Source organism: Buceros rhinoceros, unplaced genomic scaffold (genome assembly GCF_000710305.1).
Source record: "Buceros rhinoceros silvestris isolate BGI_N320 unplaced genomic scaffold, ASM71030v1 scaffold21906, whole genome shotgun sequence".
NCBI lineage: Eukaryota > Metazoa > Chordata > Aves > Bucerotiformes > Bucerotidae > Buceros > Buceros rhinoceros.
In genome coordinates, this window is record NW_010417391.1 from 65,484 (window position 1) to 81,437 (window position 15,954).

General features: G+C 43.1%; 1 protein-coding gene across 1 annotated transcript in view; it reads left to right on the forward strand.

The window, feature by feature from the left end:
- The window catches only part of SLC4A11 (solute carrier family 4, sodium borate transporter, member 11), a gene marked incomplete at its 5' end in the record, with an annotated part of 62,907 nt that extends 47,244 nt beyond the window's left edge, over positions 1-15,663 (forward strand). Inside the window, 7 exons of the mRNA XM_010138202.1 lie at positions 6,376-6,501; positions 7,202-7,315; positions 8,208-8,340; positions 8,652-8,725; positions 13,254-13,503; positions 14,244-14,350; positions 15,491-15,663. Of these exons, the coding sequence (XP_010136504.1) occupies positions 6,376-6,501; positions 7,202-7,315; positions 8,208-8,340; positions 8,652-8,725; positions 13,254-13,503; positions 14,244-14,350; positions 15,491-15,663 (977 nt within the window). The remainder of the gene's footprint in view (positions 1-6,375; positions 6,502-7,201; positions 7,316-8,207; positions 8,341-8,651; positions 8,726-13,253; positions 13,504-14,243; positions 14,351-15,490) is intronic.
- Between the last annotated feature and the right edge of the window lie 291 nt (positions 15,664-15,954).

The following is a 15,954-nucleotide window of genomic DNA, read 5'->3' on the forward strand; positions in this document are numbered from 1 at the left end:
CTGCCAAAGTGTTGTGGAGCAGGAACGCTTCATCCACCACGATGTGTTTTGCAGTTAGTGGTATCCACTCCACTGGGAAGAATGAAGTGGGATGAGATGCTGGCTTAGCACAGTGGCTGAGAGCTGGATGCTTTCTCCAGGTGCTTTGTAATTGCTGGGATGAAACTGTTCTCAGGAGGCCAGGGGTGATAGGAGAGCAGTCTCCATTTGAAGACAATATTCTCTGTTTATTTGAGGGTATGTTGAGGAGGGAGGGGGACAAGAAGTTATTTTCAGGGTAGCTACAAAGAGTCTGATAAAAACAGAAAAAATATTTCTTGGCATGTGCATCACTGGCACCAGATCTCACAAGGGTCTTAAAATCCTAATCTGGATGCATCTGGAGTAGATTCAGGATGCTTCATCTCTATGGCTGTGGCTTTGTAGGGCTGTCGAAGTCTAACTTTTCACTGTAAAGGGATGTTGAAGCACTTCAGAAGAAAGCTGCTGCAGAAACACCATGTGCATCCCGAGACAGAGCAGTGTCTGCTGTGGCTGTTGGTGTCCTGAGTGCAGCAGGTTCACAGGCACAAAAGCATCATACAGTGGTCCTGTGGCAAACTTTGGCTGTCAGCAGATTTGGAAAACCATTCCAGGGTCTGTGTTCTAGCCCTGTATGGATCCAAATTAATCTGCACGTGCTGCTTCTCAGCCTTGGGGCTGTCAGCTATAGCCAGGTCCACAAGCCTTCCTTGTAGCAGATAAGGCTTGGCCTAAACAAGGTGCTGAGATTAACTAGCTTGAAGGAATTGTTCCCTTGGGCACATCTGCCCTGAGAGACAAAATATCATCACAGTGATAATCCAGCATGACAAATTTTCCAGAAGAATGGGTTTGGTATAAAATGCAAATATATGCAAAAAAAGTTTCCGTGCATTTCTGGAGAGTGGAAGATGCAGAAATGAGCCAAGTGAAACTCAGGATCTACTGCAGCTCAAGTGTGAAGTACTCGCCTTAGGAGCAATTGTGCTCTTTCAAATAGGATATGGGGAAAAGATATTTAAAAAACACCAAACAAACCACTTTTTTAAAAAAAAAAACCAAACCCAAACTAGACATATATTAGGATGTGCCATTTCTTCCCAGAAACCAGAAGTTAGGATGAATTCTTGAAGGATCTGCATGGAATGAAAACCAGATGGAGCATAAAGCATCTCCCATAAACCACCAAGACTGAAGGCGATCAGGAATGTGAAATTCCTGGGCCATCTCAGCAGTGTACCACAACATTGGGGATTTGAGCTATCCAAGTATCTGTGCTCCAGACAACTGCATGTGCATCATCAAAGAGCTCTGAATTACAAAGATAGGGGGGTTTTGAGTAATTGGAGTCTCTAAATCCTCAATCTGAGATGCAACCTAGGGTTTTGGTTTAGACAGATAAACCGATTAAGGGAGGAGTGATAAATAATAGGACCAGCAAGTGTTCTGTCAGTTGGACTTTTATAGGATTGGTCGTCTTCACATGCTACACAAAGCTGGCCATTAAATTATCCTTGACCATTGTAATTTGGGAGAGAAAAGTAAGGAATCATCCTTCTCCCTTTTTTCCTCCATATTAGGAATTTATGAACTTCAGGTCTGCTTTGGATTGTGAAGTCTTGTGCAGTTTACCAAACGCGCAGAGGTCAAGGAAGGGTTTTCTAACCTTTTGGAGCGGGACTTCAGTGATACAGATGGCTTGTAATAGGTGTCTTCCAGCAGGAGCATCTGAAGACGACCACTTGGATTATGCTGAGCCTAAGAACACCTGTAATTTCCTTTTAAATCAGGATTAACACAGTTTGCCATGTAGTCTCCTCTTAAATGATTACAACCTTTGTTGATAGGATTCCGATTTCTTAAAGAAGTTTGTACAGAAGTTCATCCTGATCTTGTCAAATAGGCTCAAAACACGTGTGTGTCAATATTATCACTCTTTAAGACTCAGTCAAACCAAAGGAGCTTCTTGAGGTGTTTGGGTTTTTTTAATAAATTGAAGCTGGTTTGAATGAAGGAGGTAATTCTGCCTGGACTCGGATACAAACTTCCTGAAACCCTTTAAAGTTGGTGCCCTTATTTTTCAGTGCATATTTTCTTGTACAACACTTATGAATGTAGCACTTTGAGTGCCCAAGGTGAAACCTGAGGTGGCCAAGATTTTTACAGCGAGCTTTGCTGAGTCCTGCCATATCCCCTCACCTCCTGGGGACAGAGGATGAAGGGAAGAGGAAAGCTGAGACTCATTCTACTCCCCCTGTTTTCCTTGACCTGTCCTCACCCACGCAGACTGGTGGGTGGATAGTTCAGCTGAAGCTGTGGATTCCTCCCTGTCCTTGGTCCTGCAGAGGGTCCCTAACCAGCTCCTGAGAGTAAGGCGAGTGTGTCTGCTGGCAGCATCCTTGGGATTTGGTGGTGTTTTGGAGGAGGGGGATCTCCAAAGCTCCCTGTGATGCAGGCATGCACAGAAGGAAGGCTTGAAGGCATTGGAAAAACTGAATTTGAAAAGGAAGTTTTATCTTGTTGCTTGTCGAAGATACCACAGAGCTTAAACCTGCTAAAATGTTGACTGTGGACTGGCTGTGGCATGTGCCAAGGCTTCATTGACTCTCCCACCTGGCTGTATGGCTGCCTTGGTTGGCAGGATTGCTTTCTTGAGGGAGGAGGAAAAATGAAGGGATTTGTAGATAGGCTTTCCCCACCTCTCTTTTAGTGCCTCTGCCCTCAGTTAGGTGCTGGGGTAGCTCCCACATCTCTCTGCAGCTTCATTCCTAAATACCACCTGGGTGGAAAATCTCAAAAGCTGCTTGAAGGCTGACTTACTGGATGCTTTTAGGGACCCATGATCTGGGCTGCTTTTGCAGTTTTCTTTTTGAATCGGTGGTGGCTGGGAAAACATCAAAGATGCATAACAGCATTTTGTTTTGTCTGTGGATGTTTCTTCAAGAGACCAGCACTTCGTGGGAAATGGGTCAAAAGAAACAAGAAGAGAAAGCTCCAAGCCTGTCATTTCTTTCTTCATACTTCTCTAGGCTGAGCACATGCTTGGCTTCCCAGCTCCTAAATCAGTAAGAGTGGCTTTCCTTTCCCAGCTAAGTTCTTAGTCTCACTTGTACTGTGATTCACAGAACTTCGGGGAAGATTCATCTTCTGTTCGTCTTCAGAAAACTGGGCAGAGTCCAGCAGCTGCTAACATAAGTGAAAGCCCAGCTTGAGGGCATTGGCAGAAGTTTGTCATGCTTTGACTTCTTACAGCTCAAAACCTAAGGACAGATGTCCTTACCGGGTGCTTTTACTGTTGAAAGCTAATATTTAATTTTTAGGTTTTAAATCAGGGCTTTAGCAGACACACCCTTGCTGCTGTACTGCAGATCAGTATAATTAAACTTGCTTTTCATTGGATATTTCAGAGAATTGGGAAAGAGCATTCATAGTCAGACGTTTCAGAGAATGTCTGTCCATTTTGATTCAGCAGATGTACAATTAGTAGATTTAAGGAGCTCCAGTCCCAGCCTCTGGGTGTCTCAGTCCTGAACTTATCAATGCAGAATACTAAGCAAAGCAGGACCAGCAATGCTGCAGTTTTCCCTGAAACTCCAACCTTGCCTTTAAAAACTACAACATTTCAGAAATTCAAGCAAATAAAATAGAGCTGTCACATTGGTGAACATAATTGCTTCCCATTTCAATGCGTAGATGTACCTTAATTTCAAGGGATTGCTTCTGTAATAGTCAGCTACTCAAATTTCACAGCTGGACTGCGGGTTGATTTTCTGCCACGAATTTACATGGCGCAGTTGGAGTGACACATTTTTCAATGGCTTTTATGAGCCTGCTGCAGATGAAAAGCCATCCGAATGCAGCCCACCCTCTTTTAAATGAAGTAATGACAGTCCCTGGGTTGCAAATAGACCCTGAGAATGTTTAGCCAGATGTTGACTTTAAAAAGGCAAAAGGTAAATTGTGGTTAATGCTGGGATTTAGTGCTTCTCCCTGGTGAATCTGCACAAGGAGGCAGCATTTGCTCATTATTTTAACTGCAATTAAAGAGTGATTAATCATGTTTGTGAAAGGGCATGTTTAATCTGATGTAGTTATTGTCTCCATCATGAAGTGAGTTTTGCTTCCCACCAGAAGGGATTCCTTGTTCCTCGGATCTCATCTGGCTGGTTATGGATTTAAGAAAGTATTTTGGACTGGAAGTGTTGGACTCAGCCATGATGCGGCATAAGGACCTCCACGATCAGCCAGGACTCCTGCTTGCTTGCTTTGCAAGGATCGGAGCTGGAACTAAAAGCCATGCATGAGCCTTGAAGTGCATCACAAAGGCTTTCTTGTCTCTTCTGCTCTTTCATACTACAGTTTATCTATCTGGAAGTTTTTGTTTTGGGGTTTTTTTATTAGAGAGCAGCTTATGTATCTTCCTTTCCTCAATAAATGAGCCCCCCCTTTTTTAATTTAATATTAGTTGCTTCTCTGGTTGGTTGCCTGTCTTTTTATTAATGCTTTCAAAGGTTGCAGGCATTGCTGCCTCTGACCTTTTATGTTGGAAAGACTCCTTTTGCCAAAAAGTGGTATCCTGGAGTGATGGAGAGTTTTCTGAACAAGGATGCGACTGTATCTACTTCTAAAACTACCCCTCGGTCCACTGTTTGCCCTGCCAAGTCTTTCCTTTTCTCTAAAGGTCTCGGGCACTTGGGAGTGTGAGGTAGGAGCCTGCAGCTGGACTGGAGATCACATGAGAAAGTTTCCTCTCCAAGAACTATGTTTCGGGCCCTTTGGTTGCCAAGAGTGGTCAGGAATGTGGTCTGTGGTTTCTGAATCTTCACAATAAATTGAAAGGAATCTGCCTTTAAACAGCTGGTCTTATGACTCCTGAAAGGTCAGGTTCATATTTGCATAACTTGACATGTCAGAAGCCCTATCTATGGGTGTTCCTCTTGTGTCGAGAACAGGAACTATCATAAGGTGTCCATCATTCATGCAGCTGCCTGTTCGTTATACCCGATCTTTGATTCTTGGTTTTGCATCCTCCTTCTGACCTTATCTCTGCACTGCAAATGGTGTAGAAAACAGATGTTAGATAAGATCCTGAAGTCATTGAGTGGTTTTTATTTTTTGTTCCTTTCTAGTGGTACAAGTTAGTCTGTGCCAATGTCCAGATTTTCTCAGTGTTGCACCAACAGTCTCTAATGCGAAGCCCTCTCTTCTTTGATTCAACTCATTGGCTTGTAGCTCCCTCAGCCAGAGACTGACACTAGCAAAGGCTTAGACGGACATTTGGGAGCTTAGGGACAGATGTGGTGTGGGAGTTCACTGCTCAGGAGGCTTCCAGAAAAGGGACCTGGGCAACTCCAAGCTCACTCAGGTGTCTCACAGCAGGAGTGTCATCAAGGATGGTGGCACAGGCAGGCTGAAGGCTTTTTCAGGGTTCCCTTTGACAAGCCCCTCTCTGTGTATCCTCTCTGAAGAGGCTGTTCTGTGGAAAAACTTATGTTCTCCTCAAACAATATCAGCTGTTGTCATCTCTCACCCTTTCTCTTGTGTGATGTGAGCTCACCAGGGATGGACATCAGCCTCAAAACAGGAAAGGGAAGGGAAGCTACTTCAGAGGCCCTTAAATTCATATTATGACACTTTAATTCTCTTTCTGGCTGCTTTTGTTTTGGCCCAGTGTGTTTTTTTCCGATGGAGATGAGAGGGGGTGAGTGGATGGAAAAGAAAGAAGCCATTCTTTCAGAAAGGGCTTTTTATTTAAAGAAAAAACTCTTAATGTACGCATTCCAGACCTCTTGTGCTATTTGTTTTTGTAAGTCTGCTAACACTAATTGGCTCGGCATCGCATATTATTGATTCAAGCCTATAACCTCAGATTTCAGCCTAGGGAAAAATGAAGTGCTTCATATTTTCCTGCCCAGAGCATCGTGAGTTGTGAAGACGGGTGATCATTGTGAAGCTCATTAGGGACATAGTCCAGAATACCTATAAAGTTGGTATTAAAGGCAGGGGGTGGGGGTTATAAACCCTAAACTTAGTTTCTGCTTTGATCCTCTTCCAAGCTTTTGGGGCTGGCAAAACTGAACAAAAGGCTTCCAGTATTTCCTGTTTTGACGATGCCAGAAATGTCTGTTGGAGCAGTCTGGTGGCATGTTGGTGCTTTTACTTCTGGTCCCAGATGAACAAAAGAACATGGTGGTGCAAAAGCAAATGTTAAAGACGTATCTATACATTTAAAGCGTGGACTGAATTTCTACTTCCACTTTTCAGCATTGAAAGAACTAATGGCTGATGCAAGGAGGGTTTCAGTGCTTTACAAAGTGGGCAGCGCTAACATGACTTTTGTTATGGTTTCACTAGGTGTTATTGGAAACAACAAAGCTATAGGGAAATACATCACGACTATGATCTTTCTGTATTTTGCCTGCCTCCTTCCATCCATTGCGTTTGGGTCACTCAACGATGAAAATACGCGAGGAGCTATTGGTAAGTTTATGAGTTTTGTGTATCTGTTATAGGATCCCACATATTCAAGCTGAGTAGCTCTGGTCACCTGAAATTTTTATAGTTTTTCTGTGGTGAAGGTTTTTCTAATTGTTATGTTCATTAACTTTTTCTCAGAAGACAAGAAAAATCAAGCTCTGCTTTGGATGCTATCATCTGACTTGGACTGATGCAGATATAGGCTACTTTTAAATGATGCTCACTTTAGAACCGTGTAGTTATCTGTGCATTTTTCCTAGTACAAGCTCCTGTGCTTTTGATCTGAGTTTGATTGCCAGTATCCAACCCACTGGTATAGCGGATAACGCTTTGCTCTATCCCAGTTGTGGCCCTGAAGCAGCTCGTGCTGCTGTTACAGTTCATAGGAGTCTTAGTTCAAATCTTGTCCTGAAGGTCTCTACAAATACTGGTTACATTTATATAGCTAAATAAAATTTAAAACCAAAACACAACAACAAAATGCCAAACCAAATTTAAAAAGCCCACCCAACTTTCATAGTTCAACATCTGGAACCCTGATGGCAAAGGGTCACTTCTTGCTTCTGCAGTGTCTCACCTCTACACCCTCTGAGCTTTGCTCTTGCTTGTTAGCGCTTGGCTTCTATACCCTGTGCATGCTCCTTGGTCGGGGGGGCATTGGATAAAAACCTTGTTTGTTTCCATCCTTCCCAATTATTCATAGATGTGCAGAAGACAATCGTGGGCCAGTGTATTGGAGGGCTGCTTTACGCGCTCTTTTCAGGGCAGCCTCTGGTTGTGCTCCTGACTACGGCTCCTCTAGCACTCTACATTAATGGTGAGTCTGTTAAATGTGTACATCGGGACCAACGTGGCTGAAGTCAATGGACTGAGACTTTGTACAAGAACCGTACAACCCTGTTAGAGCTTTAGTTGCATTTGTTTAATGAATCAATATTAAAGGGCGGTTTCTACTGCTGAAGGAGAGCGGAGGGATTTGATTCAGGTTTAGTTAAAGCTGGTTTCTAAAGGGTTCATCTAGCATAGAAAAAGTCTCTGTGAGAATAAGCATTTCTTCCACGTCAAGGAGAAAATCCTTTTCACTTGATGGTTTTCTCATGTGGCCGCATTAAACTAACTTGCGGTTAAGAGCCTGAGACAAGTTTTTGTTGGTTGTGTTGGGTTTTTTTTTCATTACTGGTCTGTTAAGGTGTGATCAATAGCTTTCCAGTTACAGCTGCAAGCTGGTGTTACTGAGCCAAAGCTGTAAAGAAGCAAACTCATTATCTGTAAGAAAATCAGATGGGCTGTGACTACCTGGAAATGTTTAAGATATGAATGAAGTTTTGGTCATGATGCAATGACTGAGTAAACATGATGCAAAAGCATGTGGGGGATGCTTTGCTCAACAGCATCCTGAAGTGTCAGCAAGAGCAAATTCCAGGGGCTGATTCTGTGGCCTTAAGCCCTGGGAAAGATGCGTTGAGCAGTGTGGGAGAATATTTTTCCAAGTGTTTCTCCCCATTTCTAGTGAAGGAAGGGGCTGGCCAAGAGGAAAACAGCCTGGGTTGATCCAGGAGTGTAAGAACAGGGGTTTAATGGTGTCTGCCATAAGTGCATTGTGAGGAAGTCTTGATTTAATATTTTTTTTTTTGCCATCAAGCAGATGGAAATCGCGGGGTGGTAATGACAAAAGCTTAATGTGACACATGAATGCTTCATGTTTGCAGTCATCCGAGGAATCTGCGATGACTACAACTTGGATTTCAGTGCTTTCTATGCCTGGATTGGACTGTGGAACAGCTTTTTTCTTGTGATGTACTCCCTCTTTAATCTAAGTCTTCTGATGAAGCTCTTTAAAAGGTAGCTATTTTCCAGAAGTCGTATTTTGATCAGATTATTCACCAAATGGAAAGATTATACATTCTACAAGCTCCTTAATTACACACTTGCTGCAAAATGTATTTTGTGAGATGAGGCTAGTATCATATCAGCTTATTGTTCCAGCTTGAAAGAAGCTTTTAAAGATTCACTGGGTTTTGTTTCCTGAGTTGGAGTCTTACTAAAGTTGGTATATTTTCATGTAAATACATGAATATGCTGATTTTCCTTTGAAAGGAGTTGAATGCACATTCTGCTAATGGCTGTATTTAATTCCTGGGATTTTTCCACAGGTCAACAGAAGAAATAATTGCACTTTTTATATCCATCACGTTTGTGCTTGATGCCTTCAAAGGCATTATTAAAGGTAAGTCTTGCAACAGTGACTTTCAGTGCGAATCTCTGCTTCGCTTCCTTGTCACAGGGAAATATAAGGCTGCAAATATGCATGATGTTTGCTTGTTCCACATTCATTCAGGTCTTCAGAGGAAAAAAAGTGTGTGAAATTGAAGCAGCCCTGTGTCAGCAGTTTCCCTGGATATACAGAATTTCTGTCAGCTCAAGTTTCAGTGAGCTGAGATAGAGTTAGTGTCTTAGTAGAGAAACTATATTAATGTTGCTGTAGAAGTCCTCCCCTCATACCAGTCTTTTTGATCCTGGCTAAAAAAAACAAGCTCCAATTTAAATGTAGTGTGTCTAGACCTCTTTCCTTGCCACGCTTTTAAAATTACATGGAAGGGACTTGAAAAATGGGTTGAGGTTGCCCATCCTTACATGAGTTCCAGGATCTTTCTTCTTTCATGGCAACATAAGGACTGCAGTGCCTTCCAGGGTGCTCCTCAAGCTATTCTGCCCTTTCAAGCCACTTGACTCCATTTCTAGGTCAAGTTCTAGATGTGTATCCATGAGCAGCCTTGGGGTATAACAAATTTTTCCCTTCCTTCTGATGTGGATTGGCAGGAGGTTTTTGTGAAGGTGGAGGTGATAGCAGAAATGCCATGTTGAATGGCAGCCTTTCTGTCCATCCCAGTGAGGAGCTGGCCAAGTCTGCAATCCTTGTTTTTTATGACCTATTGTCCAGCATCCTCAAGTTTGGGCTTTCCTTTGAAATCCTTTAGGATATATCTAAGCACACGGAGCACATCCCTTGTTTTCAAGATTCTCAGGCTTGGCTCATTACGGTATCTTGCATGCAAGGAGAACACCTTCAAAGAGCAGGTTTGACACTGCAGATCAATTTGAATACTTCCTCACTTCATTGGGAATCCTTAATTTGGTTCCTTGGGCATATGCTTTGACTGCACAATCAGAGGCTTTTTTCTTTGCAGAACACCTGCATCTTTCAAATCTGCTGCTTAGACAAAGCTTGGTGAAGGAGAAGCTGTCCTGGGGTTACTTTGCTTTCTCTTTGCTCACTATGTCACCGTGAGCTTTGCTTAATGTGTGCTGGTTGTGCCCTGTTCTGGAGGCATGAGACAGTCTCCCTGTGGTGTTCCCCAACGGAACATCCAAATGCTTCGTAAAAAAATTAATAAAAGCAAATGTCCAGAGGGCTTCTGTGGTAGAGAGCTGAGGGGAGTGGGGTGCAGGTTAAAGGTGTGAAGAGCACCCATCGATCTCAGCTTCCAGACTTTCAGCAATATGCAAGTAATTCCTCAGAGTATTGCAGAGGGATCCTGGAAGTTAATTAGTGTGATTGGTGAATTAGTGTAATACTGCCTTGTTCTTGAAGGGTTGAAATTATAGAAACAATGGTAATGAAATCAAACCAATGCTCCACTTGTTTGCCAGCTCATGTTGGCTTCAGCTGCATCTGAGGGTGTTCAGTACGTCAACAGATGGGACCCCAGGTCCAGCCATGTTCCCAGATGCAGAAGGACACCAATGCTGCCAGCCACAGGCTTTCTCCTTAACCCTCTCATTGCTCATTTTAAATACCTGGCACCAGAGCAGCTCATAGCCACGTTTGTCTTGCTTCTTCCACTCCTGTTTCTGTAGAAGGTTATGGTTGCTGCTGCTGCCACCACCTCCTCCCACTCAAAACAGTAAAGTGGGAAGAGAAAACTGGTATCTTCTCCACGCTGTTAAATGGGTCCTGGTAATGGCTAGCCAGCTGACAGAGACTTTGGGCCTCTTAGGTGCCAGGGAACATGCTGCTCTTGTGCAGATAGATGTGTTGTCCTCAGTTTGTTCATAGCCTTGATTTTTTTACAAGTTCCTCATGTATGTGCAGGGAAGATGGGGGAAGGCTGTGATGCTGTACAGAGGGATCAAGCCACGTGCATTCACACTATCCTGGTGACGCTTTTGTTTTTGCCGTGTGGCCCAGCCACCAAAGCTGTGTTTGTTTGATCTTGACATCTGCACTCTGCAGGAAGCGGCGGTGAACTGGCTGGAGCAAACAAAGCGAGTTAATGTTGTTGGAGGGAACTTGAGCCGCGCGCTGTGCTCAAACGGCTGTTTCAGCGAGGGCACCACCTGCTTCACTGTTCTCTGAATGTGGGCAACAAGATTCACTTAGCTCTGTTAGAAAAAAAAAAAAACAAACACAAAACAACCCTCTAAATCTGTAGGAGTGCAATACTGTATAGCAAGTCCATGGTTGCAGGACAGAGGCCTCCACTAGCCATCTTGGCACGTTCTTGTTGCTTTAACTAAAATAGAAGAGCAAAGTCCAAAGTTTCTTCCCCCGTATCCAGGGCTGAGTGGAGCGATCCTACCTGGTTTTGAGAAGGGGGCTAATGATATTGTATTTGGAGAGGCTGTGAATATAGACATAGTCAGGCTGAACACAGGGCACCAAGGACGTGCTCGGCCCTAAGTGTATTATCACAAAATGGCCAAGTATGGGAAATTGAGAAAATCCACAAGACCTTCCAAAAAGTCACTTCTTATTCATTACAAAGTTTTATTTGTTCAAGTCCAAATCTAAAAATGGAGGCATGCAAATCCAGTCTCCATAGTTGCCGAGTTGTATGTGCTGTCAGTTTATTCTATGCTCAGAAATTGCATGTGTCTGTAGGACTTAATAAGGCTCAGGGTCAGCTGAGACGGCAAACGGGCTTTTAGCCCTGGCCAGCTGCAAATCCCCAGGAAATACTGCCACAATCATTGTTGTTATGACAGAAACGTCCTTTTAATGTTCACATTGGAAACTGCAAATCCTCCAGCGTGTTCTGTGCTGGTGTTTGGGTCACAGTCAGCGTGCTGTTCCTCAGTTTACCTGTTTGCAAAGCAGGCGTGGGTGTCCTGCCTGGCTGCAGCTGCGAGGCTGGAGGGAGGAAATGAGACCAGAGCCTCTTCCGTAGCACACGGTGCAGTGCTAAAGGCGGTAGTAACGAGGTTGCTCCTTACTGGGGGAACTGCTCTCATGCTTTGAAAGTGCAACGATCTCCTCATTTCTGGCTGCTGCTGAGAGCAAATTGGGAGGTTAAGCCTTGAATTGTAAACCTTCTATGATCCTTAAAATTATATACAGGAGTACTAAATTTGAAGTAACTGGTCTTTTCTCTTGTGACCTCCATGACCTGTTGACCCCATACACTTGCTGAACACCCAGATTCCTTTTAAAAGCTGTTTCAAGGAGGGTTATTACTCCTGTAAAAATGGCTAAACGTGGGGTGTTTTACCCTGGGGTGAGCTCCAAACCCAGCAGTTAACACAAACTGTGCTTCAGCCAAGTTCAAGGTGGTGTCAAATACCAATTGTGCTTTGCAAGAATGTTTAAAGTTTTGTTTTGCTTTTTTTCAAATGTTTATAAATGCAGTTTGTTTTGCCTGTTTTCCCTGTAGCTGCTGCAGATGGAAAAGCTGAGGTGTTTGGGGTGGAAATGTTATAAGGAACATTATGGCCTAAGCTTCAGATTATTGTAATTTTGCCTAGAAAGGATGGTCTTGCCCTAAACATTTGAGTTTCCCTATGCCAAGTTTGAAGCGGTGTTTTGACTAAAGTGAAAAAAGGTAGAGGGACTACAGAACTCTGACGTGATGGTTTCCATCCTCCTGTGTCTTCTGCTCTTCCCCATACCAGTGGGGTGCTGCTATCCAGTCACATAACTTGGGAGTACCAGGGCTGCAAAGCCCAGCTCCTGTCTTCTGGTTTTACTTGCTCCTTGTGCCACCTCAGGCTCTTGTTCCCCAAAGAGGTGAAATCATCCCAAAAACACGTTTTGGTGCTTGGAGCCAGCCAATGCCATAGAAATGAGAACTTTAGCAGCTGTCTAAATGCTGAGGAGCAAGAGTGTATTTACAACTGTTAATGACTAACATAAATGCCTCTGAGCTAACCTAATCAGTTATGGCTGGTTCCAGAGGCGTTACTGGTTGTTTCACTTATACAGGTTTGCTTCAGGTGCTCTGTAACTCTATTTCAATTTTCAATGTAAATTTAAACGTTCTGCCAGGTTTTGCGTCTCATCAACACTTAACTTTAAAATCTGGACCAGCCTTGGAAGAAAAGTAATTACTGTACATTTCATAGTCCTCTGAAGGATCTGTGCAGCCTGGCTGCTCTTAATTTTTTCAGAGATCCTGATGGAATTTGTTTACCAGGCTGCTAAAAGTAGGGGGTGGGGGGGTGTGTATATATATTTAAGAGCAGTGATTCCAGGAACAAAATCACATAAATAATTAGCACTGGAAGGCCTTACAGTTCAAATATGTTATTTTAGATCAATTCAATTTTTAGCTGTTAAAGTGAAAAATGAATCTGGAAGGTGCTGGCTTTGCAAGAGAAGCAGCTCGCCTGATTTCTTATCACTGGTTTGAGGGGGTTTATAAACCTGGTGAAGCATGATGTTTAATACTGCATGATCGAGTCAGAAAGAACCACTTGATTATACTTGATTTGACTGTCGCAAACCTATCCTAATGCTTGCCTGTCGGTTGTTTGTACAGTTTTTAAGAAATATTACTACCATGGGCGCACAGGAGACAGTTACTTGGAAAAAGCGCGAGCTAATGCTATTCCAAGCCTCGGCATCAATACCACCTTCTTGATGAATTCATCAGTGAGCAGATCCATGTCCCTAGAGAATCAAACAGGCACCCATGATGTGCATTATGGACGTGAAACTGCCGTCCTTAGTCTCATGTTGATGTTGGGTACCCTTTGGCTTGGCCATACGCTGTATCAGTTTAAGAAAAGGTGAGTTTCTTCAGTCTTAGAGCTCAGATTACTGATTATTTCATATTACCCATGAGGAATTGCTAATGGTTTAGATCTTAATTTTGTAACCCAGAAAAATCAGGTGGAACTCTTCCACTAGCGGTGGTGGAAGCCAAAGCCAGAGATGAACTTGGCTGGCGACCTGGAAAATGTTAGCAGCAGGACAAAATGTTCGGTCACTGGATGATGCCCTTCCGTATTTGGTTTGGCGTCACAAGTAGCTTTTTAGAAAGCTTTGGTTGAACCATATATTTCATACTGGAGCTTCCGTAACTCCCCTCAAGTAGCCATTGAACTGCTGTGGTGGGCAAAAATCCCTGATGGTGCTGGAAGATCTGGGAACGTACCTTCAGCGTGCTCCTGGAAGTCAAATGCTCAGCTCTAATTTGGGTTTTACTCCCCTTGCCCTTAAATTGAAAATGCTTGAGCAAGCAGTTAAACTAAAGTGGAAATGAGACACAAATTAATGCTTGGAGGACTTTTTTCTACCTTGCATCTTAATTTCTTGTTTCTTTATAGGCTTTGCTTATGCATTCATCAACCTTCAAAGCTTATAGATTCCAGAGGATTTAGGGCTGAATTAAAGATTAATTCTGGTATCTCTTTAGAATTGCAAGATTGGACTGAATTTTTCCTTGTTAAAGCATTAATTCTATTTTGATTGAGCAGTTGTCCCTACAGTGTGGCATTGATGGAAATTTTTTGTCTTTAAATTGCAGCCCATATTTGCACGCGAGAGTGCGTGAAATTCTGTCCGACTGTGCCTTACCGATTTCAGTTCTGACTTTCTCTGTTGTGGGTTCCTATATCTTCAAGGAAATTGAAAGTAAGTAAATTAATCTCTGTAATACTGGGGTGCATGAAAAAGAGAAATGAAATCCCAGGAAGGTTTTGCTAAAATGTAGCAAAGTTCTTCCGTATAACTTGAATTGCATATCTCCCACCACTCCGAGGGCTCAGATTTCCTCAATATTTGATTTAATTCATTCAAAACCCTAATCAAACGAGGCTGGGCAAAGTTTTTTCTCTAGACAAATTATTCCAGTGCGTGTCTCCACTCAATGTAATTTAAAGTACGTATCTCTTGCAGTAAAGAGGATCAACAATTTCTGGCAAAGAACAAAGGGCAGAGTAATTAGCAGGCAGGAAGGGTTGTTGCCAGTCATACAGACGTAGGGTTGATGATCCCACTGTGTCCTCTTTGTCTCCAGTTTACGTTTTCCTAATTTAGGTGAAATGGTGCAGTGCATCTGGGCAGTTCTAAGTTACACAAGGAAATCTAAAAACGAGACACCATTCATTGGCCAAATAGATCAGCTTTTCCATATCAGGAAGCGATAATGGGGACAGGAATTGCATTGTCCTGTGGTGACGTGAGTGGGTGATGTGAGGAAATGTATGGAAACAAATAAGAAGTGGCTTTTCTTTTTCCTGTGATGGCCATTCTATCCATTTGGATTGCAAAATGATGTGTGGCCATGTGTGATTTATCTCTAGCTATGGATTTCTTCCAGTGGCAGGAACGTAGGGGCATTTTATACTAAAATGCCTTGCACGGCTTGTTGGATATGAGGAAGTTTTAAACCAGCTCTGTCAGTCGATTAACTGAGCAGGAGAAGTATCCTGCTGGTTAGAAACCGGGTTTTCTAATCTATAAATGTCTCGTGTCTGCGCAAAACAAGTTCGCTTCTTTTGTTTTGCTCAGATATATGTAAAGCCTCACTAGGACTAGCAGTAATCTGTCAAATCGGGATGGCAGCCAAGCTCTAAGAGAATGGAGGGGAAAAAATAAACTGAAGCAGCCAGATGAGCCTGTCTTCTATGGCCTTCTGGCTCCCATATGCCCCAGTATTATGCCTGGTTTGCTGCATTAGTTCATGGTGTGGGTAAAACATTACTTACTCGGGTCCTTGTGGTTGGTTGGACAAGAAGGTGCCTCCTAACATCATTCCCCCCTTCTTTCCAGTGTCCAAATTTAACTACAACCCATCTGAGAGCTTGTTTGTGCTAGCCCCGGTCCAGTCCCTCTCCATCGGGTCGGTGATGAGCGCCATGGGGCTGGGGTTCCTCCTGTCAATGCTCTTCTTTATAGAGCAGAACATCGTGGCGTCGCTCACAAACGCCCCGGAGAACAGGTAGTACTTTTGGTACTTTTCTTTCTTTGTGGAGGGACATCGTCAAGCCTCTTCCCAACACCGCTTGTCCAAAACTTGTCTGAATATCAGAAAAGATATTCAGGACATGTACAGAGAATTTTTTGAAAATGAAAAGTCAATGACCTGCATAAATGTCGTAACATGCTATGCTGCAGTTGAGCATCAAAAAAGAAGGTTTTGCGGCTCTTAGTCTCCAGATGAAAAGGTGGAAGTGAAGAAAAACAGTACATCTGATAGGTCTGATTGATGTGCAAACTTGAGATGTTACACTGTT